We start from the raw sequence: 25,051 nt of genomic DNA, 5'->3' as shown, positions 1-25,051 counted from the left end.
ACTAACCAAGTATTAGTGATATTGTTATTATAACCGCTAACGCACAAAACATTTTTAAAGCGGCGCCGTGATCACAAGCTTGTGTGTCAATGTTGACATGATCGACCAATCAGTTGCTTCCTCGTTTCCTTGCTCGTCAAACTTTATCCCAGATCATAAATAATGCCTCTCACCTGGATAGTAGGACAAAGACGTATTCCGACAAGTTGGTACACTTTGACAGCCAATTTAGACCCAGAATGGCGAGAACAACACCTCCACTTTTCTTTGTGAGGAGTATGAATCATTCTTCATCTAAATAGGAACATATAAACATCCTAGCAGTCGGCATCTTAATGACAGCAGACATTGTACGGTAAGTGATGTTTTATTATGTTTGTTGGCTCTCATAAAGTCTGCAGTAAGTAATAAGCAGTGATGTAGTGGGAAAAAAGTATATATATACATAGGGCTGGGCGATATATCGATATACTCGATATATTGCGGGTTTGTCTCTGTGCGATATAGAAAATGACTATATCGTGATATTCGAGTATACGTTCTCACACAGTTGCTTTTAGCTGCTGGCATTACACTACAGCAGTGGTTCTCAAACTTTTTTTGTCATCCCCCACTTTGGACAAGGGGGAGTTTTCAAGCCCCACCTGCCCCCATCACCCCAACAGAACGCTAATGCCAAGCTTAACATTTTCAAATGTATTGAACATCAAGTAACATCAAGATGTATACATTCAAACTCAATAACATAAAATTACATCAAGTTCAATAATAACTAAAATAACTGCAGCTGTGGTATAACTTGCATCAAGTTCAATAATAAACAAAATAACTTGCATCAAGTTCAATAATAAATAAAACAAAAGTGTTATAACTTGCATCAAGTTAAAAAATAAATCAAATAAAAATGTTATAACTTTCATCAAGTTCAATAATAAATCAAATAAAAGTGTTATAACTTGCATCAAGTTCAATAATAAATCCAAAAAAAGTGTTATAACTTGCATCAAGTTCAATAATAAATCAAATAAAAGTGCTATAACTTGCATCAAGTTCAATAATAAATCAAATAAAAGTGTTATAAGTTGCATCAAGTTCAATAATAAATCAAATAAAAGTGTTATAACTTGCATCAAGTTCAATAATAAATCAAATAAAAGTGTTATAACTTGCATCAAGTTCAATAATAAATCAAATAACTTGCATCAAGTTCAATAATAAATCAAATAAAAGTGCCACTTTGCAAAAAAAAAAGGAGGAGTTACGCATTTGGCAAGACAGGGAAAGTGAACATGAGTTTTACAGTACTCCAGCATTAGTGGCTGCAATGAGCCTGTTTTGCACTGCACAGCTTTTCAAATCGGGGTTGCGGGCTTGACACTGTCACTCTTAACCCTTGTGTGGTGTTCATATTGTTGTTACTCAGCCAGTGTTTGTGGGTCTGATGGACCCGTTGCATTTTGTGGCTTTTAATGCCTCACAATCAAACACTTTTATGTTAAAATACTGACTTATCCCTAAAAACATATGTAATGAAGTGCTTCGAGAGGCTGGTAAAGGAATACATTGTCTCCAGACTTCCCCCCACATTCGACCCATACCAGTTTGCTTATCGCCCTAACCGCTCCACAGAGGACGCCATCTCCTCTGCACTCCACCTGAGCTTAGCACATCTGGAAGGAAAGGACACACACGTGCGGATGTTTTTTCTGGACTTCAATTTGGCATTCAACACCATCATCCCGCAGCACTTGGTGAGCAAACTGGCCACCCTTGGATTCAGTACCCCCCTATGCAACTGGCTGCTTGACTTCCTCACAGACAGACCCCAAGTCTGTGAGAGTGGGCAACGACACCTCCAGTGCCATCTCCCTGAGCACCGGCTCCCCCCAGGGCTGCATCCTGAGTCCGCTGCTGTTCACGTTGATGACCCATGACTGCTGCGCCAGGTCCACTACTAACCACATTGTGAAGTATGCGGACGACACGACAGTAGTGGGCCTCATCTGTGACAACAACGCCATGAACTACAGGGAGGAGGTAAAACATCTGGTTGACTGGTGCAGAACCAACAACCTGGTCCTGAACGTCGACAAGACCAAGGAGATCATCGTCGACTTCAGGAAGCACCAGTCCAGCCACGCTCCACTCTTCATCAACGGCGCAGTGGTGGAGATGGTAAGCAGCACCAAGTTCCTGGGGGTGCAGATAACTGACAATATGACCTGGTCCCTACACACCGGAGCTCTTGTAAAAAGAGCTCAGCAGCGCATGCACTTTTTGCGTGGGATGAAAAGAGCACAGCTCCCTCTCCCCATTCTCACCACATTCATCAGAGGCACTATAGAGAGCCTGCTGACCAACTGCATCTCTGTCTGGACTGGAGCCTGCAGTGCCTCAGACTGGAAGTCTCTCCAGAGAGTGGTGAGGACGGCGGAAAAGATCATCAGGACTCCTCTTCCTTCTATCCAGGAGATCGCAAAAAGCCGCTGCCTGACCAGGGCTCAGAAAATCTGCAGAGACTCCTCCCACCCCCACCAAGGACTGTTTTCACTGCTGGACTCTAGAAAGAGGTCCGCAGCCTCCGTAGCAGAACCTCCAGGTTCTGTAACAGCTTCTTCCTTCAGGCCGTAAGACTCTTGAACGCATCATAATAATCCCCTCAATTCCCCCCAAAAATGGATGAACTCGCTGGAATATAAAGACAATATAACATACATACATATACGTGGATGCATATGCAAAAGTGCAATATATTTATCTGTACAGTAATCTATTTATTTATATCTGCACCTTATTGCTTTTTTATTCTGCACTGCCAACCAGCTAATGCAACGCAATTTCGTTCTTATCTGTACTGTAAAGTTCAAATTTGAACGACAATAAAAAGTAAGTCTAAGTCTAAGTCTAAGTCTAAGACCCACAAACACTGGCTGAGTAACAACAATATGAACGTTGCATGGAAATTTCTCTGCCAGTTTCTGCATCCCACAGGGGCGTGTGGTACACAGAACATCAATTTCCACACTTCTATTAGCCCCGGGTCCAGTGGACCCCGGACATCTTATATGTAATAGAAATGTGTAGGGGGGGTGTATGGTGTGTGTTCATTAAATATGTATTCTGATATATGTTCTTCACAGAAAATGAGCCAAAGCCAGTGAGTCTCAGTTTGAAAAATTCATTAATTGTATAATTTTTCTTTTAATAAAAACTGAAAACGGGTCCCACAGACCCGAACACCTCACAAGGGTTAAGTCTTGCTCAATGTTCAGCTGAGACCTGTACTTCGTTTTGAGTGAAGCAACAGCTGAAAAGGGAAAAGGGCAAAGGGGAGAAGAATGGACACAGCTCTCTGCCCGATGAGTGGATGATTAGCGTGGATGGGTAGCAACCCATCCGTGCGAAAGTTTGTTCCGCTTAGCCCCGCCCCCAGTAGTTACTGTTGCTATGTCTGTCAAACTTTCGCTACTACATAGAAATTTAAAGCCTACAGGAAAAATAAGTAATTTACATTTTTTTATATAGCGGATTTCACAGACAGAATCACAGTGATTTACAGTGTGTATAGAAAATGAAAGCATAGTAAAAAAAAAAATCTAAGAATATAATTTAAAAAAAAAAAATTCCTCCCGTTCCTCGCGCCCCACCTGTCATGTCTCTATTCCTCACACTTTGAAAAACGCTGCACTACAGGCTCTTCCCACTCATTCTTGTGTCTCCTTCTCACAGACAGCAAGCGCACCTTCTTACATACGTCACATACTGTCACGTCATACGTCACATACGTATACGCCCTCGCGGAGCAGAGAGGTAACGGCATGGGTAACGTTAGCTGTGGTGCGAGTGGTAATACGAGAGAAATTAGGTGCGAGTCTGGTAACAAATTAAGGAAAAATGTATTCCCAAGAAAAACAACAGGGGTCCATCGTCTGGCGGTGGTTTGGCTTCAAGTGGGAATATGTCGAACAGACAACTGTAATTTGTCAAGTGTGGGGCTAAAGTGTTGCTACAAAAAGTAGCACTACTGCTAATATGTAGCATCATTTGAAAAGTCCCCTGCTAGAGAATGTAGAGTGCTTACTCCGCATGTCAACATCTCCGTTCGGTGCCACACGCCCACACCATCAAAATGCCGAGGAAAACATTTCCACATCACCTCTGCCCCCCTCCCCCCTGTGGAGGGGGAGACAAACAGGTCCGGTGGCCATGGATGAAGTGCTGGCTGTCCAGGGTCGGCACCCGGGGTGGACCGCTCGCCTGTGCATAGGGTGGGGACATCTCTGCGCTGCTGACCCGTCTCCGCTTGGGATGGTCTCCGGCTGGCCCCACTATGGACTGGACTCTCGCTGTTGTGTTGGATCTACTGTGGACTGGACTTTCACTGATATGTTGGATCCACTATGGACTGGACTTTCACAATATTATGTCAGACCCACTCAACATCCGTTGCTTTCGGTCTCCCCAAGAGGGGGGGGGGTTACCCACATATGCGGTCCTCTCCAAGGTTTCTCATAGTCTTTCACATCAATGTCCCACTGGGGTGAGTTTTCCTTACCCTTATGTGGGCTCTGTACCGAGGATGTCGTTGTGGCTTGTGCAGCCCTTTGAGACACTTGTGATTTAGGGCTATATAAATAAACATTGATTGATTGAACACTGTATGAAAAAAATAAGTCAACAACAAAAGGAGATAATGTCCACAGTAACCTACCACATAGTGAAGGATGAACACTATTTGATTTCCTATTATGCAGCTCATTTCTATTTGACAGTTATTGAAATATCTTGTGTGACATCATGCACATAAGTGCACTTTATTTGTTTTAAACTATTGTAGTGGCGTTCTGTACAAAAAGTGCACTTTAATTTAGTGTTGTTTTGATATGTCATCTTAGTGACATTATGCACAGAAGTGCACTAATAGCTTGTTTTAAAATGTCTCTGACAATCTTGCACTTTCTGTTTTGTAAATGACATGAATGTCTGTACCACTGCTTAATAACTGTTTAATAAATACAGTTTTGGTCAATTTACTTAGTTGTGATTTGCCTCTCTGCATGAAAGTTTAAAATGAGCATATATTAATGCAGTATGAACAAGAATGTTTTAATGTAGACACATAGAATCATAATACTGCTGTGATTATATGCATCAAGTGTTCATTCAAAGCTAGGGCAAAATATAGAGATATATATTGTGTATCGCGATATGGCCTAAAAATATCGAGATATTAAAATAAGGCCATATTGCCCAGCCCTATATATACACATATATATATACTTACATCATGTATATAAAATCTTAATGGAGGTGTTTGGAGGTTTTTTAAGGGCTTTATAGGCAGAATAGAGCGTCTGTCATGGGCTCCATTGTAAGCAGACTTTTGATCACATTTGTTTAATATTTAGAATGCATTAAAAAATACATCTGTTGTCATGATATACAAAGTTCCAAGAAAGCGCAGTTCCCCTTTAATCATAATAATTATTCCAATACAGTAGCTCACAAAATTTAGTACATTCCTCACATGTGTATTACAGTAAACAATAGTATTTAAAAATTACTTTAGCGTGGTCAATATACAGCTGACAATCCCCATGAAAATAAGACAACACAGACATCACAGTATGAAAAGCCAAGATAATGTTTTCTTGTCTGACACTATGGAGAAACATAAAGTCCAAACTGGACCACATGATAATGAACCAACATAATAATGAACCCAAAAACACCTCCAAGATGATGAGTGTCCTTTGCGAGGAAGCTGAAGGTGAAGATGATGGAGTGGACAAGTACGGTATGTCTCCACACCTGAATCTGACGCTCACATAAAACTCTTCAGGCACACTGTTCACAATGAGGTGCATTCACTAGTGTTGCCAGCTGTTAAACCAGAGGAAAGATACCTACGGCTCCCGAGCCAGATGTGGCTCTTTTGATGACTGCATCTGGCTCTCAGATCAATCTTAGCTGACATTGCTTAACACGATAAGTAATGAATAATTCCGCTGGTAATCACAGTGTTAAAAATAACGTTCTAAAATATAAAACATTCTCATGCATTTTAATCCATCCATCCGTTTTCTACCGCACCTGTTCAAGAAGTCGCATTAATGGTAAGAAGTATTTAATTTATTATTGGTTAGCTTCAGAATAACAATGTTATTAAAAAGAATAAGAGACTTATTATACTCTGAAAATGTTGGTCTTACTTAAAAATGCACGCATTTAGTTGTATTCAGTGTTGAAAAAAATATTATATGGCTCTCATGGAAATACATTTTAACATATTTGGCTTTCTTGGCTCTCTCAGCCAAAAAGGTTCCCGACCCCTGTGTTAGACAATAATGTACTGTATGAGTGTGTCGACATGTATACTAAATGTATGTATACTACAATCAAGCTGTACACTGACTACTCTAAGTTATATCCCAGGTTCATCTCTATAGTGTTGTCCCTTGAGAAGATCTACTACAAGAGTTGTTGAAATGTGAGGGGTGTACCCACTTGTGTGAGAGACAAAATAATGATAAGGCCTTTGACCTCAACTACCACATGGATTGGTTATCGATTAAAACCTGTAGCAAAGAGACATTTGTGAGAGACAAAAGTGGAGACAACACTCCACAGTGCTGTATGATCTCATCATCTAACCCACATTTATTGTGTCAGATGTCTATCAAAATCAATAGCCTGCTTTCTTTTTATATGCATAATATGAGCAAAAATATTGGGACTAGGCTATTAACAAGTACCAATGATTGTCACACACACACAAGGTGTGGCAAAATTATTCTCTGCATTTGACCCATCACCCTTGATCACCCCCTGGGAGGTGAGGGGAGCAGTGGACAGCAGTGGTGGCTGCGCCCGGGAATCATTTTTGATGATATAACCCCCAATTCCAACCCTTGATGCTGAGTGCCAAGCAGGGAGGTACTGGGTCCCGTTTTTATAGGCTTTGGTACGACTTGGCCGGGGTTTGAACTCACAACCTACCGATCTCAGAGTAGACTTACAGTATGCGAACACGAAAGAAAATGCCTGATATTAGCCAGTGACATCACTTGGCAGGGATTATTCACATACAGTAGTAACTGGCATCATTAAAGCAAAGCCATATTGAAGGTTTAAATCTCAAAACATGTGACTCTGTAGGCTTTCCCTACTGGACATTTCTGCTTTTTGTTCTCCTTCTTGTATCCTATATCATATGTTTATGTTTTCATGTTACATGACTCATTTTGAGCAGGTTGCATTCCCATTTCAGCTTCCTCCAGCAAATAGAAGTCACACTCACAGATCACTGGCACAGCTTCCCACTCTCCTCACAAACTTGCTGAGCCAAACACTCACTTGCAAATGATCCTCTAAAGTCTGAGAATGTCGGCATCTGAGCATCAATAATAATATTTAGTTGGACAGAAAATAAGTGACTCCTTCGTCCTTATTCACTGCTCGTGTCCTATGCAAAGTTTGTTTGGATTACTTTGGAAATCGGGTGACTGATGGGAGTACAACGCTTCTTTTAAAGCCAACAAAAAGGATGTTCTTGAGCATACATCGGCTTGCATGACAACACATAAACCTAATCAGCATTCCAGTAGAATAACAATTGTCTTGACGAAGAAACGCCCAAATAGCTGCTCAAAAAGATGATAACTGACCGAGTGGCTTGTGTTCACCCTTTGAGCAGCGATCGATGATGGCGAGTCAACAGTCGGCCTCATGCAAAGTGTCTTTTGAACATGTTTACATGAAACTCAGCAATCACACAAATAGATACTCAATATACACATACATATGCCAGCTAACGTTTTTTTTTTTGTCATCCTGTTTCAACAAGATACTACTGTTGAATTAGAGTTACCCGAGTGGAGTGTAGAAGAGGAGGTAGTGAGAAGAAAGCAAACAATTTTTAATAAAAATAGTCAAGGTTTCGACCTTTTTGTCACAGCAGGCGCTAGTGTCAGTGCAGGATGGCAATGACGAGAGATACACTTTTCATCACAAATATGTGAGTATTAAAGCGCTCAAAATGGTAAGCTATTGTACCGAGGGCCTGGTAAGATGTTGTGCAAGCTCAGCAAATATGAATGTGGAAGGGGGCGTGGCCTGCGGGCCTGCAGCGAAACGGGGTGTGCCAGGACCGGCATCGAAATTAGCGACAGGTGGGCCTGGTTATCTAATCACCTGTCGCTCTGTTATAAGCAGCAGCCAGGAGGAGAGACGTTGTTGGAGCTGGAGCAAGAGCGCGAGCGAGAGTGAGAGATCTAAAACAATTGCTGGAAAGCAACCGAGGGACTTATTGCAAAATAGAACTGTGTTGTGAACCTGAATCCGGCTCTCCTGATGATGATTGGTTGTCCGAAGAACCCCCTGGAGGGCAACCTCCACAATGAACAAGATGAGGCACTTTTCTCGTCTCATTCAAACATGGCCACCGTCAAATGCTCTTTTTGCCACCAGTCACACACTTCCAGCCTTCACGGTAATAACGCTATTGCTGGGATGTGCCTGACGTCACGTCTGGCTCATGTACCGCCCGATGAATATGCGTGGTGGTCAAGCTAGCTCTGTTTTCAATGGGTACTAGGCGCCATTAAAGGCCTACTGAAATGATTTTTTTTTTATTTAAACGGGGATAGCAGATCTATTCTATGTGTCATACTTGATCATTTCGCGATACTGCCATATTTTTGCTGAAAGGACTTAGTAGAGAACAACAACGATAAAGATCGCAACTTTTGGTATCTGACAAAAAAAAAGCCTTGCCCCTACAGGAAGTAGCGTGACGTAGTCAGTTGAACATTTCCGCAAAGTTCCCTATTGTTTACCTATTGTTTGTTTAGGGATGGCGGCCAGAAGGGAGAGCGATTCGGACCGAGAAAGCGACGATTTCCCCATTAATTTGAGCGAGGATGAAAGATTTGTGGATGAGGAAAGTGCAAGTGAAGGACTAGTGGACAGTGGAAGCGATTCAGATAGGGAAGATGCTTTGAGAGCCGGGGGTGACCTGATATTCAGCTGGGAATGACTACAACAGTAAATAAACACAAGACATATATATACTCTATTAGCCACAACACAACCAGGCTTATATTTAATATGCCACAAATTAATCTCGCATAAAAACACCTAGGTGTTTGTTATGCTAGATCCTAGCTCCTAGCTACTAGCTCCCGTCCATATAACCCGCCAATACAATTCAAACACCTGCACAACACACACACTCACTCAGCCCAAAGGACCGTTCACCTAACCCAAGGTTCATAAAGCTTATATATTTAACCAAAGTTACGTACGTGACACGCACGTACGGGCAAGCGACCAAATGTTTGGAAGCGTGCGGGTGGGACCTGATATTCAGCTGGGAATGACTACAACAGTAAATAAACACAAGACATATATATACTCTATTAGCCACAACACAACCAGGCTTATATTTAATATGCCACAAATTAATCCCGCATAAAAACACCTAGGTGTTTGTTATGCTAGCTCCTAGCTACTAGCTCCCGTCCATATAACCCGCCAATACAATTCAAACACCTGCACAACACACACACTCACTCAGCCCAAAGGACCGTTCACCTAACCCAAGGTTCATAAAGCTTATATATTTAACCAAGTTACGTACGTGACACGCACGTACGGGTAAGCGATCAAATGTTTGGAAGCGCAGCTGCGTACTCACGGTACCGCGTCTGCGTCTGTGTATGCAAATCAAAGTAATCCTGGTAAGAGTCTGTGTTGTCCCAGTTCTCTACAGGCGTCTGTGTATCGAAGTCAAAGTCCTCCTGGTAAGAGTCTCTGTTGTCCGAGTTCTTCGATCTTGACTGCATCTTTTGGGAATGTAAACAATGAAACGCCGGCTGTGTTGTGTTGCTGACTTCCCTCGCAAAATACTCCGCTTCGCACCGACAACTTTCTTCTTTGCTTGCTCAGCTTCTTTCTCCATAATGCAATGAACAAATTGCAACAGATTCACCAACACAGATGTCCAGAATACTGTGGAATAATGAGATGAAAACAGAGCTAGTTTGTATTGGCTTCAATGGGGGAGCCATACCTCTGTTTCACTGGCTACGTCACGCGCAAACGTCATCCTCCAAAGGAGTTTTCAACCGGAAGTTTAGCGGGAAATTTAAAATTGCACTTTATAAGTTAACCCGGCCGTATTTGCATGTGTTGCAATGTTAAGATTTCATCATTGATATATAAACTATCAGACTGCGTGGTCGGTAGTAGTGGGTTTCAGTAGGCCTTTAAGCCTTTCTCAAAGAAAAAATGCCCTATGCTTGTGAGTTTTTGGCTGTACAAATCATTCAAATATAAAACCTTTCTTCAGAGTTCCTCGAGAGTTAAATAAAAAGGGAGGAAGAGTGCAAGATTTTACGAAACGACGAGAAAAGCAGCACACACTCCAGTCCAAGGGAGAAAAGTTGAAGAATGCACAAGTTTGCAGTGATCACTCCGTTAAAGGTTTGTTTGATATACTTTTAACGTTTATTAATTCCCATTTAAGTATTATTTTGATATTATTTGTATTTCTTAAACACATATTTGCTACGAGTGTTTCGAAAATAAATTAAAGAAAGCAAAATGTGAGTAAAACCTAAAAGAGTTAAGTTTTTACCAAAAGCAACAATCATAAATGAATATTTCAGCACATACACAATGTTGACATTTATTGTTATATTTTGATAAAGCTGGGGAAAATCCCACTACGGGTAAAGGGCGCGTGCAACAGCAACAAACATGGCTTATTTTAGACGCAAAGGTAAATTATGAAATGCAACCTTACTCAAACAAAAACGATGCATATTTATCCAGGAAAGTCTTGACACCAATTTCCTTGACACAGCCACACACAAAGAAGTTGTAGACCTCCATGCTTTTCCAAGTTTCCATCTATTTTGTCGTGGAGAATGGCGTAATAGTTCTATATTTCTGGGAACGTGACCAACATATAATCCTTGATATCACTCAACAAATTTTTTTTTTTTTAAATAAAGTATAGGGATCTATTCCAGTGCATAGTTAGATTTTATTTTTTTGCTCATATCTGTTTTTTGCAGGAAGATTTAAGCCTATTTTGTACTTGGATAGTTTGCGCGCTGCTTACTGTACAACAGCCATCTTGGCTTGGTTGACCACTACTAGTTTTCACTTCTGTCAAGAAGTCACGCGTCGGAATACAAGCAATACGTCAAATCCAGTCCAATTGCGCTGACAAAATAATAATCTCCAAAAAATGCCTTAAACATTATTAGGTGTTGGTTAATGTTCAAAACTTTCTACACTGTAAAAGTGTTGGGATCAGTGATACTCATTGCACGGCTCGCCAAGCTTCAATGTGCAGCTTATATGGTAGTTTATAACAAATATGGTCTAGATGACAAAGATGACTAGATTTGCCTTGGGCCCCCAAATGTCTAAATACGCTTCTGCCTGTATGACAAGGCCATTCCTAAGACAAATGCCGAACCTGTGTTGTGTTAGTTAACCCAAAACACACAGTTCCTATCAGATCAACATTAAATATCAACTGTTAAACTATGAGATTGAATTGTGTGAAACTTAAAAAAAGAAAAAAAAAACATAGTAGCTATACAATACAGTATTATTTTGTTGTGTGTCACACTGTTCTCCAGCAAAAAAAAAATGTTTTACACCTCCCTTTTTCTGAAAAAGCTCTTTTTTAACCAATAATAAAACAAAAGAAAGTACTTTACCATTATCAAAAACATTTATGTTCAAGTATATCTTCTCAAGGGGCAATACTAACCAATGAAACTAGGTTAATACCTAGGGTAGTCAGTGTACAACTGGAATTGCAGTAGAGATATATTACCCACTGAAAATAGGTCAAAACACAGCCATTATTGTGTAAATAGCTGGCACACCAAGTGAGTACCAAGATTGTCTTGCCAGTCAAGCACGGTGCACCATGGTCTGGGACTGCATCAGTGATGATCCATTGAGCGTGAATGTCTTCATGCATATGCAGAATATTTGCTGATTATTAGGACGCCCGCAATACTGGGAGAAGAAGATTCAAATATGATCATTTAGTGCTCGCAATGTAATTCATCAAGACTGAAACTGTTTTGCGGCCGCTTTTTTGAGTCTTTTTTCAGCACTTTTGAAATGTGCGTGCAAACCGGCACAGTTCGACAGAAACGGCTGTGAGAAAGGAGGCAATTACGCTGTAAAGACAGACAATGGACAGCAAATTCTCCATCCTGTGTGTCGACATATATGGACTGTCACATTGTTGACTCAGCAATATATAGATATATTTTTAGAATGTTATTGCCGTTGGGTGACTTAAAGGCCTACTGAAATGAATTTTTTTTATTTAAACGGGGATAGCAGATCTATTCTATGTGTCATACTTGATCATTTCGCGATATTGCCATATTTTTGCTGAAAGGATTTAGTATAGAACAACGACGATAAAGATTGCAACTTTTGGTATCTGATAAAAAAAAGGCTTGCACCTACCGGAAGTAGCGTGACGTAGTCAGTTGAACATATACGCAAAGTTCCCTATTGTTTACAATGATGGCCGCATGAAGTGAGAGAGATTCGGACCGAGAAAGCGACAATTTCCCCATTAATTTGAGCGAGGATGAAAGATTTGTGGATGAGTAAAGTGCAAGTGAAGGACTAGTGGGGAGTTGAAGCTATTCAGATAGGGAAGATGCTGTGAGAGCCGGGGGTGACCTGATATTCAGCTGGGAATGACTACAACAGTAAATAAACACAAGACATATATATACTCTATTAGCCACAACACAACCAGGCTTATATTTAATATGCCACAAATTAATCCTGCATAAAAACACCTGCGTGTTTGTTATGCTAGCTCCTAGCTCCTCTGCTAGCTCCTAGCTCCATAGAACACGCCAATACAATTCAAACACCTGATCAACACACACAATCACTCAGCCCAAAAGACCGTTTACCTAACCCAAGGTTCATAAAGCTTATATATTTTTAAAAAGTTACGTACGTGACGCGCACATACGGTCAAGTTATCGAATGTTTAGCAGCCAAGGCTGCATACTCACGGTACCTGATATTCAGCTGGGAATGACTACAACAGTAAATAAACACAAGACATATATATACTCTATTAGCCACAACACAACCAGGCTTATATTTAATATGCCACAAATTAATCCTGCATAATAACACCTGCGTGTTTGTTATGCTAGCTCCTAGCTCCTCTGCTAGCTCCTAGCTCCATAGAACACGCCAATACAATTCAAACACCCGATCAACACACACAATCACTCAGCCCAAAAGACCGTTCACCTAACCCAAGGTTCATAAAGCTTATATATTTTTAAAAAGTTACGTACGTGACGCGCACTTACGGTACGGTACGTGTTATGCTAGCTCCTAGCTCCTCTGCTAGCTCCTAGCTCCATAGAACACGCCAATACAATTCAAACACATGATCAACACACACAATCACTCAGCCCAAAAGACCGTTCACCTAACCCAAGGTTCATAAAGCTTATATATTTTAAAAAAGTTACGTACATACGCAAAAAAAAGCCAAAGCTGCATACTCACAGTAGCACGTCTGCGTCTTTGTCATCCAAATCAAAGTAATCCTGGTAAGAGTCTGTGTTGTCCCAGTTCTCTACAGGCGTCTGTGTATCCAAATCAAAAGTCCTCCTGGTTAGAGTCTCTGTTATCCGAGTTCTTCCATCTTGACTGCATCTTTCGGGAATGTAAACAAAGAAGCGCCGGCTGTGTACTGTTGTGGCTGACTACGTTCGAAAAATACGTCCATTTCGCACCGACAACTTTCTTCTTTGCTTGCTTGGCTTCCTTCTCCATAATGCAATGAACATGATTGAAACAGATTCACGAACACAGATGTCCAGAATACTGTGGAATTATGAAATGAAAACAGAGCGTTTTCGTATCGGCTTCAATGTGGAAGGCATACCCGTGTTCGTCGGGCTACGTCACGCGCATACGTCATCCTCAGAGGCGTTTCGAACCGGAAGTTTAGCGGCAAATTTAAAATGTCACTTTATAAGTTAACCCGGCCGTATTGGCATGTGTTATAATGTTAAGATTTCATCATTGATATATAAACTATCAGACTGCGTGGTCGGTAGTAGTGGGTTTCAGTAGGCCTTTAAGGGTCTGATTAAAACCTTTCATTTTGGTGTCTGTGTCATGTCTGTGTTGATCTTGTTTTTGTTTTGCTTGGTTTTTGGACACTTTTTAGTTCCTGGTTTCACTTCCTGGTTTTGTTTTGTTTCCATGGTTACTCATTAGTTTCACCTGTTCCACGTTTGGACTCACACACATTCATGCTATGTTCACAGTTCCTTGTCACGTAAGTTTTTGTTTGTTTAATGTTCATAGTTCTCCGCCATTGTGCGCGCCTTTTGTTTTCCTAGTCAAGTTTTTTTACCTCCGCTGTGAGCGCCTTTTGTTTGTACCTTTTTTTGAGTTTTGATAGTGTAGAATAAAATCATGTTTTTACCTCCACGCCATATTTGCTTCAGTTCGTTTGCATCTGGGAAGAGCAAACCACGCCAGAGACCAAGTCGTGTCAGTATGTCGCCAGCAAAAAGCTATCCCGCAAACGACTGGCAATCGATGGAGGAAGGAAAGTGGGAGGCACTAGGAGCCATGGCGGATCAAGACCTCATGTGGGGTCCAAGCGGAAAACTTATTCCGATAAGCTCCGTGTGGCCCGACGACGTTGGCGCGTCGCTCCATTCCCGGAAGCGCCGGCAAAAGCGGAAGCCATCAGGAAGAGCTTCTCCGAGCCGGCAGGACGCGTCACTCCCGCAAGCTCCTCCCACTCCGGGCGGAAGCAGGCTGCTGCCAGCCCCGCTGCTCCAGGATGACGTCACGCCATCACCAGAGGATGACATCACAGCTAAAGATTTTTTTTCTTTGAACTCTTTTACTTTCGATCACCTGCCCTCAACAAAGGACTCTGTTTCTATGATCAAACATTATCAGAACATGATTTTGGACATTAGAGCAAGTCCCTCACAGTCACCCAGATTTCATGCCCCGCCCCCCAGGACTCAAGCCACGCCCAAGTCACAAAAAAATTTTTTTTCACCCACTCAATCCCAGGTACAAAAAGAAAGACATTTTGGACAATTTATAGGGGAGGATTTTACCCTCCTTCCGACCTCCCTCCACCCACCCCAAAAGACGGTTCCAGACCGCGGGGAGCGCGTCTGGGATCCGCTTCTTGAGGGGGGGGCTAGGGCTGGGAATTGTTCAGGTGGGGTGGGTCAGCTTCGCCATGCCAAGCCACAGCCTCCAGCTCGGCCACCACCACCTGAATTTCGTCATGCCAAGCCACAGCCCCCAGCACGACCACCACCACCAGTCTTTCGTCACGCCAAGCCACAGCCTCCAGCACGACCCCCACCACCTGTCTTTCGACCTGCCAAGCCACAGCCACCAGCACGACCACCACCACCAGTTTTTCGACCATGCCAAGATCCACCTGCTCCATGCCCAGCTCCACGCCAAGCGCCACCAGTACCTGCTCCACGCCAAGCGCCACCAGTACCTGCTCCACGCCAAGCGCCACCAGTACCTGCTCCACGCCAAGCGCCACCAGTACCTGCTCCACGCCAAGCGCCACCAGTACCTGCTCCACGCCAAGCGCCACCAGTACCTGCGTCACCAGTACCTGCTCCACGCCAAGCGCCACCAGTACCTGCTCCACGCCAAGCGCCACCAGTACCTGCTCCACGCCAAGCGCCGCCAGTACCTGCTCCACGCCAAGCGCCGGCAGTCGCAGCTTCACGACGCCAAGCGCCGCCAGTCGCAGCTTCACGACGCCAAGCGCCGGCAGTCGCAGCTTCACGACGCCAAGCGCCGCCAGTCGCAGCTTCACGACGCCAAGTGCCGCCAGTCGCAGCTTCACGACGCCAAGTGCCGCCAGTCGCAGCTTCACGACGCCAAGTGCCGCCAGTCGCAGCTTCACGACGCCAAGTGCCGCCAGTCGCAGCTTCACGACGCCAAGTGCCGCCAGTCGCAGCTTCACGACGCCAAGTGCCGCCAGTCGCAGCTTCACGACGCCAAGTGCCGCCAGTCGCAGCTTCACGACGCCAAGTGCCGCCAGTCGCAGCTTCACGACGCCAAGTGCCGCCAGTCGCAGCTTCACGACGCCAAGTGCCGCCAGTCGCAGCTTCACGACGCCAAGTGCCGCCAGTCGCAGCTTCACGACGCCAAGTGCCGCCAGTCGCAGCTTCACGACGCCAAGTGCCGCCAGTCGCAGCTTCACGACGCCAAGTGCCGCCAGTCGCAGCTTCACCACGACGCCAAGTGCCGCCAGTCGCAGCTTCACCACGACGCCCAGTGCCGCCAGTCGCAGCTTCACCACGACGCCCAGTGCCGCCAGTCGCAGCTTCACCACGACGCCCAGTGCCGCCAGTCGCAGCTTCACCACGACGCCCAGTGCCGCCAGTCGCAGCTTCACCACGACGCCCAGTGCCGCCAGTCGCAGCTTCACCACGACGCCCAGTGCCGCCAGTCGCAGCTTCACCACGACGCCCAGTGCCGCCAGTCGCAGCTTCCCCACGCCGCCCAGTGCCGCCCGTGGCTGCCCCACGCCAAGACCAAAGCCAAGACCAAGACCCGCCAAGTGACCAAGACCAAGACCCGCCAAGTGACCAAGACCCGCCAAGTGACCAAGAACCGCCAAGTGACCAAGACCCGCCAAGTGACCAAGACCAAGACCCGCCAAGTGACCGAGACCAAGTCCAAGCACCGCCACGCCAAGACCAACCACGCCAAGACCAACCACGCCAAGACCAACCACGCCAAGACCAACCACGCCAAGTCCAAGACCAAGACCAACCATGCCAAGTCCAAGACCAAGACCAACCATGCCAAGACCAAGACCATGACCCACGCTGCCAAGACCAAGACCGCCAAGGCCAAGACCACCCATGCCAAGACAAAGACGCGCCACGCCAAGCTTCGCCGCCTGACACGCCACGCCAAGCTTCGCCGCCTGACGCGCCACGCCAAGCTTCGCCGCCTGCCATGATGACGACACGCCTGCCTCCTCGTCTGCCACGAAGGTGGCCACTGCCTGGTCGTCCGCCACGCCAAGTGCGCCCACCTCCTCATCGGCCATGGATATGGCCATTCCCGGGTCGCCCACCTCGTCAGGTACAGCGGCGGTCTACGCGTCGCCGCCACCTGATCCTGCCTCGGTGGATTCGGGGCCACTTGGCCTGGCGACCCACCGCCATGTCCCCCTCCCGCCCTCCCATGACTCTTGATCCTGTTTTGTTTTTTGGACATCTGGGATCTGTCCGTAAGGGGGGGGCTCTGTCATGTCTGTGTTGATCTTGTTTTTGTTTTGCTTGGTTTTTGGACACTTTTTAGTTCCTGGTTTCACTTCCTGGTTTTGTTTTGTTTCCATGGTTACTCATTAGTTTCACCTGTTCCACGTTTGGACTCACACACATTCATGCTATGTTCACAGTTCCTTGTCACGTAAGTTTTTGTTTGTTTAATGTTCATAGTTCTCCGCCATTGTGCGCGCCTTTTGTTTTCCTAGTCAAGTTTTTTTACCTCCGCTGTGAGCGCCTTTTGTTTGTACCTTTTTTTGAGTTTTGATAGTGTAGAATAAAATCATGTTTTTACCTCCACGCCATATTTGCTTCAGTTCGTTTGCATCTGGGAAGAGCAAACCACGCCAGAGACCAAGTCGTGTCAGTCTGCTGGTGGGTTTTTTTTCAGTTGGCTTTACTTTTTTTTAAAAAAGGAGAATTCCTATATTTTCATGCATTTCTGGATCATTCCAAACGCACGCAACATCACAACACCGGCGCCTCCTAGAGCGCACCGTGCTGAAAGCGCCAATAGTAGGTTCTGTTGTTTACATTGCGCTTCAATAAAGCCCAGAAAGAGTGGCAAATAATATATTTGTGTGCTGCATGTCAACGGCATGACGAAACACTACAGGTTGGAGGACCATGTGATGCCATAAATATGGAGGGAAATGAGTGTCTCCATGGTGACAGCTAATATACACACACAAACCTCATTTAAATATGGCAGTGAGTCTGACCCACTTTAACATTTTATAAGGGTGTACTGACTTTAGTGACACGCTGTACATGAAGTATGACTATATGATCTCAATATACTATTCAACCATTAAGTTACTCAGAGAACACTTAGAATTTGTGGAATACGTTGAGAAAAAGTTTACACATCACTTCACTCTTCAAACTATGTATTCCAAAGTGCATCTATCCACCAGAAAGATATCATTGCAACATGTCCAAACATGTCTTTGCTTCAAAAAGTTAACTCCCCATTTACTTGGAACTGCTTGCATGCTGTGCCTTATTTTTTAAAAGCCTACTGAAGTGATTTTTTTAAATTTAAACGGGGATAGCAGATCCATTCTATGTGTCATACTTGATCATTTCGCGATATTGCCATATTTTTGCTGAAAGGATTTAGTAAAGAACATCGACGATAAAGTTGCAACTTTTGGTCGCTGATAAAAAAAGCCTTGCCTGTACCGGAAGTAGCGTGACGTCACAGGTTGAAAGTTTCCTCACATTTCCCCATTGTTTTCAATGCAGCGAGAGCGATTCGGACCGAGAAAGCGACGATTACCCCATTAATTTCAGCGAGGATGAAAGATTCGTGGATGAGGAACGTTAGAGTGAAGGACTAGAGTGCAGTGCAGGACGGATCTTTTTTCTTAGGTACAAGGGTTCATTGGATTCCACACTCTCTCCTTTTTCTACTGTGGATCACGGATTTGTATTTTAAACCACCTCGGATACTATATCCTCTTGAAAATGAGAGTCGAGAACGCGAAATGGACATTCACAGTGACTTTTACCTCCACGACAATACATCGGCGAAACACATTAGCTACGGAGCTAACGTGATAGCATCGGGCTTAACTGCATATAGATACAAAAGAAATAAGCCCCTGACTGGAAGGATAGACAGAAAATCAACAATACTATTAAACCCTGGACCTGTAACAACACGGTTAATGCTTTCGAGTCTGGCGAAGCTTAACAATGCTGTTGCTAACGACGCCATTGAAGCTAACTTAGCTACGGGACCTCACGGAGCTATGTTAAAAACATTAGCTATCCACCTACGCCAGCCCTCATCTGCTAATCAACACCCGTGCTCACCTGCGTTCCAGCGATCGACGGTGCGACGAAGGACTTCACCCGATCATCGATGCGGTCGGCAGCTAGCGTCGGATAGCGCGTCTGCTATCCAAATCAAAGTCCTCCTGCTTGTGTTGCTGCAGCCAGCCGCTAATACACCGATCCCACCTACAGCTTTCTTCTTTGCAGTCTTCATTGTTCATTAAACAAATTGCAAAAGATTCACCAACACAGATGTCCAGAATACTGTGGAATTTTGCGATGAAAACATTTTGCATTGAATACAATGGTGTCCGAATACTTCCGTTTCAACCATTGACGTCACGCGCAAACGTCATCATATCCCGACGTTTTCAACCGGAAGTTCCCCAGGGAATTTAAAATTGCACTTTATAAGTTAACCCGGCCGTATTGGCCATGTGTTGCAATGTTAAGATTTCATCATTGATATATAAACTATCAGACTGCGTGGTCGGTAGTAGTGGGTTTCAGTAGGCCTTCAATACAGGTAAATTAAAATATCACGTAAAATGTATTTGTTTTCAGGAGTTCAATTAAGACAAAGAGACCAATGAAAGGCTCAGGAGGTTTTTGCAGTAACATTTTTGAGTATTTAAAAAAAAAAAATACTTTTTGAAATATTTTTTACATTATATGAGATACTGAATTTGGCTTTTTATTAGCTGCATGATATCATCAAACTCATTAAGAAATTAATGAATACATTCTTGAAGCATTCCTTATATGTGGTGAATCCCTAAGACAGGGGTCCGCAACCCAAAACGTTGAAAGAGCCATATTGGACCAAAAATATAAAAAACTAATCTGTCCGGAGCCGCAAAAAATGAAAAGCCGTATATTAGTCTTATAATGAAGGCAACACATGACGTAAGTGTCTATATTAGCTATGATAGCCTACTATCAAAACGACTATGTGTTGCAGGCTGAAGCAAATCTTCGTTGACAGAAATGTTGAAATGTAATATTTATTCTACACATTTTTACAATATTAGAAACCATTAGTAAATCAGAGGCTACTCGGAAGGTGAGATAACTCCTGGAAGTGACTAGCTTTTAATGGCCATAGGTATAGATGTGTGTGTCCAAGTTAAAGGAAACGGCAGGCTGTCTTCTTTTAATAGATTTATTACAATCTTTGCAAATTAGATAATGTTTGCTATGGTCTGGAAAAACATGGCACACAAACAACAATCTGAAATGCAGCCAATATTAGATACAGATAATGTGTCGTGAGACATGCAAATATAAATTAAATACACAGAGGACATAAATAAAGGAAATTAAATTATCTCAAATATACCTACAAACAAGGCGTAATGGTGCAATATGTATATACAGCTAGTCTAAATAGCATGTTAGCATTGATTAGCTTGCAGTCATGCACTGACCAAATATGCTTGACTAGCACTCCAACAAGTCAATAACATCAACAAACCTTTGTGAATTCACGCACAGCATAAAACGTTTGGTGGACAAAATGAGACAGAAGGACTGGAAGATTTTACATGTAAACAAACTGTTGCGTCACAGTCCACACTATGGTGAGTTCAAGAGCCACCAAAATTAGTAGGACAAAACAATGTTCACCAATCAGTGAATCATACACACAAATAGGGCTGGGCGATATACTCGATATATCACGGGTTTGTTTCTGTGCGATATACAAAATGACTATATCGTGATATTCGAGGATACGTTCTCACGCAGTTGCTTTTAGCTGCTGGCATTACACTACAGGTTCTTCTCACAGAGACTTAAACAAGCGCACCTTCTTACATACGTCACATACGTATACGCCCTCGCGGAGCAGAGAGGTAGCAGCATGGGTAACGTTAGCTGTGGTGCGAGTGGTTATACAAGAGAAAGAAGGTTCTAATCTGGTAACAAATGAAAGAAGAATTAATTCCCAAGAAAAACAGCACAGGGTCCATCGTCTAGCGGTGGTTTGGCTTCAAGTGGGAATATGTCGAACAGACAACCGTAATTTGTCAAGTGTGGGGCAAAAGCGTAGCTGCGTAATGCTACAAAAAGTTATGCTAATATGTAGCATCATTTGAAAAGTCACCTGCTAGAGAATGAAGAGTGCTTACTCTGCATGTCAACATCTCCGTTCGGTGCCACACCAACAAAATGCCAAGGCAAACATTTCCACATCCACACCGTATGAAAAAAATAGTCCACGACATAAGGAGATAACGTCCGCCGGAACCTACCACATAGCGAAGGACGTACACAATTTGATTTCCTATTATGCAGCTCATTTTTATTTGACAGTTATTGACCTATCTTGTGTGACATCATGCACAAAAGTGCACTTTATTTGATATAAACTATTGTAGTGGCGTTCTGTACAAAAAGTGCACTTTAATTTAGTGTTGTTTTGATAATTCATCTTAGTGACTTCATGCACAAAAGTGCACTAATAGCTTGTTTTAAAATGTCTCTGACAATCTTGCACTTTTTGTTTTGAAAGGACATGAATTGTTTGTGCCACTGCTTAATAACTGTTTAATAAATACAGTTTTGGTCAATTGACTTAGTTGTGATTTCCCTCTCTGCATGAAAGTTTAAAATGAGCATATATTAATGCAGTATGAACAAGAATGTTTTAATGTAGACACATAGAATCATCATACTGGTGTGATTATATGCATCAAGTGTTCATTCAAGGCTAAGGCAAAATATCGAGATATATATCGTGTATCGCGATATGGCCTAAAAATATAGAGATATTAAAAAAAGGCCATATCGCCCAGCCCTACACACAAACATATTAAACAGTGGGCTTTCGAGGAATTGGGAAGGTTTGTGTCATGTTTGTCCTCAAACAAAAAACATACTAAAACAAAAAAAATATTTCCCCCCCATCTTTTTCCATTTTCAATACTTTCTTAAAAATGCTCCAGGGAGCCACTGGGGATGCGAGAGCCGCGTTTTGCTGACCCCCGACCTAAAAGTATAACTTTTTGAATTAAACTACTGAAACAAAATATATTTTTAAAGATATTTTAATTTGTTGATGTTTATACATAAGGTACTAAGACCCTGCAATTAGAGATGTCCGATAATATCGGGCTGCCGATATTATCGGCCGATAAATGCTTTAAAATGTAATATCAGAAATTATCGGAATCGGTTCGGAAATTATCGGTATCGTTTCAAAAAGTAAAATGTATGACTTTTTAAAATGCCACTGTACGTAGTGGTACACGGAAGTAGGGAGAAGTACAGAGCGCCAATAAACCTTAAAGGCACTGTCTTTGCGTGCCGGACCAATCTAACAAAACCTACGGCTTTTCACACACACAAGTGAATACAAGCATACTTGGTCAACAGCCATACAGGTCACACTGAGGGTGACCGTATAAACAACTTTAACACTGTTACGAATATGCGCCACACTGTGAGACCACACCAAACAAGAATGACAAACACATTTCGGGAGAACATCTGCACCGTAACACAACATAAACACAACAGAACAAATACCCAGAACCCCTTGCAGCACTAACTCTTCCGGGACGCTACAATATACACCCCCCGACCCCCTGTTATATACAGCAGTGTTTTTCAACAACTGTGCCGTGACACACTAGTGTACCGTGAGATATTGTCTGGTGTGCCGTGGGAGATTATGTAATTTCACGTAATTGGGTTAAAAATATTTTGGCCAAACCAGTAATTATAATCCGCAAATGTGCTGTTGTTGAGTGTCTGAACTGTCGAGAGATCGGCAGACTAACTGTGTAATACTCTTCCATATCAGTAGGTGGCAGCAGGTAGCTAATTGCTTTGTAGATGTCGGGAACATGGTTTGTTGTGATCACAATATGCAGATGACAGCGGGAGGCAGCGTGCAGGTAAAAAGCTAAAAAGTTAAAGTTAAAGTACCAATGATTGTCACACACACACTAGGTGTGGCGAAATTATTCTCTACATTTGACCCATCACTCTTGATCACCCCCTGGGAGGTGAGGGGAGCAGTAAACAGCAGCAGCAGTGGCCGCGCCCGGGAATCATTTTTGGTGATGTAACCCCCAATTCCAACCCTTAATGCTGAGTGCCAAGCAGGGAGGTAATGGGTCCCATTTTTATATCTAAAGCTTAAACCAAAAATAAACAAAAGATGAGTGACGCTAAGAAAAGGCATTGAAGCTTAGGGATGGCTATGCAGAGCGAAACTAAAACTGAACTGGCTGCAAAGTAAACAAAAACAGAATGCTGGACGACAGCAAAGACTTACAGATGGCAGATGGCGTCCACAAAGTACATCCATACATAACATGACATGACAATTAACAAAATAGGAGCGCAAGACAAGAACTAAAACACTACACACAGGAAAACACCAAAAAACTCAAAATAAGTCACGGCGTGATAAGACAGGTCGTGACAGTACACGTACTTTGAGACAAGAGCTATAGTGATGCATGCTTGGTTATGGTTTATATTCATATCCAACAATTGTGAGAACGACCTTTTACGGTCAATAACGGCTGCTGAGTTAAATTTTTTAATGATTTCTGCTGGTGGTGCCTCCGGATTTTTTTAATGAAAAAAATGCGCCTTGGCTCAGAAAAGGTTGAAAAACACTGATATACAGTATATACACACAAAGTGCATAAGGCTGATGGAGCCTCCCTCTCCCAGCATCATCATGACAACCGCCCAAGACCAAGATGCAACTGTTTTCACAAAGAGTTGTGCAGCCTCATGTGTGAAAGTGCGGTGTGGTGTAATTCATGCTCACAGGAGATAGCCTCAACATATGTGATGATACAGCTGCAGAGGGGGTGGGGGGTAGCCCAGGGTTTGTTTTGCACGTCATGTGAATGAATTATTCAGGCTGTCATGTGCCAGAGCCTAAAGGTTACAGGCGCATGGCGGCTATAAGCAGTCAATAACATGATACATAATGATGAGAAATGCACTGCTGTGGTGAAAATTGACCACACGTCGAGGAAATGAAGCCCTTGCTGCAGCGCCTCTCCAAAACCTGTCGAATGGACACTGTGCGCAGTAGCGGGGACGTTCTGTCCACGCAAAGCGGCACCAAACATTCAAATAATCAATTAAAGCCACGCGTGGATTATAAACAAACACATGCAGCATCGCATGGAGCCGCCTCCATTTTTTTACGCGCCCTCTCCGTTACCTTTTGGGAGGTAAAAGACTGCGTCCAGTGGTACAAAACCAGCCTGTCTTTGTTGAAAGGTTTGCTCTCCGCCGTGGGCTCCTCGCACTCGTCCCCGTCCGCGACTTTGCCGTCCTCGTCCATGGCGGAGATGGGCCACCAGCCACAGTTGGTGGGGGTAACATGGTTGGAAGACGCCATGACAGAGCGTTTTGTGCGTGTGGAGGAGAGGAGCGAGGAGGGCGAGGAGGGAGCGATGGGAGGGGGGGGGGGGGGGGGGGGCTATGTGACAAGCTGGAGCATTGGCGAGCATGCAGCATCCGGACAGCTCAACTAGGCTTTTATTTCACATTAAAGGCGAGGAGCTGCAGCTTAAAAGGAGCAAATAGTCGCCAGTAATAATAATAATAATAACAACATATTTCATTTGTAAAAGCACTTTACATTGAACAAACAATCTCAAAGTGCTACCGTGCATTTAAAAAAATAAATAAAAAACCGCTAGAACCACAAATAGCTGCCCCCAACGAGTAAAATAAATAATAAAATAAAATAAAATTAGAACTGTTATGTTTGCAGGAGGAGTTGACGGCAAAGACCACAAGAGGGCGTAGTTGATCTATGATTTATTATATTGTGGTGGATATACACACACAGGACACTTATTAATTATTACGGTTATAATTCACTGCGTTCTAGCCCATGTTCACCACCCCAGGTG

At 43.4% G+C, this 25,051-nt stretch overlaps 1 protein-coding gene across 1 annotated transcript in view; it reads right to left on the bottom strand.

Moving 5' to 3' along the window:
• gdap1l1 (ganglioside induced differentiation associated protein 1-like 1) overlaps positions 1–24,560 on the bottom strand; it is a 48,732-nt gene extending 24,172 nt beyond the window's left edge. The window contains exon 1 of the mRNA XM_062053479.1: positions 24,352–24,560. Coding sequence (XP_061909463.1) covers positions 24,352–24,531 — 180 coding nt within the window. The 5' untranslated portion in view covers positions 24,532–24,560. The remainder of the gene's footprint in view (positions 1–24,351) is intronic.
• Positions 24,561–25,051: the final 491 nt, after the last annotated feature.

The sequence above is a fragment of the Entelurus aequoreus genome, linkage group LG07 (assembly GCF_033978785.1).
Source record: "Entelurus aequoreus isolate RoL-2023_Sb linkage group LG07, RoL_Eaeq_v1.1, whole genome shotgun sequence".
NCBI lineage: Eukaryota > Metazoa > Chordata > Actinopteri > Syngnathiformes > Syngnathidae > Entelurus > Entelurus aequoreus.
The sequence above is the reverse complement of the archived record's forward strand: the minus strand, read 5'-3'. Positions and strand labels throughout refer to the sequence as shown.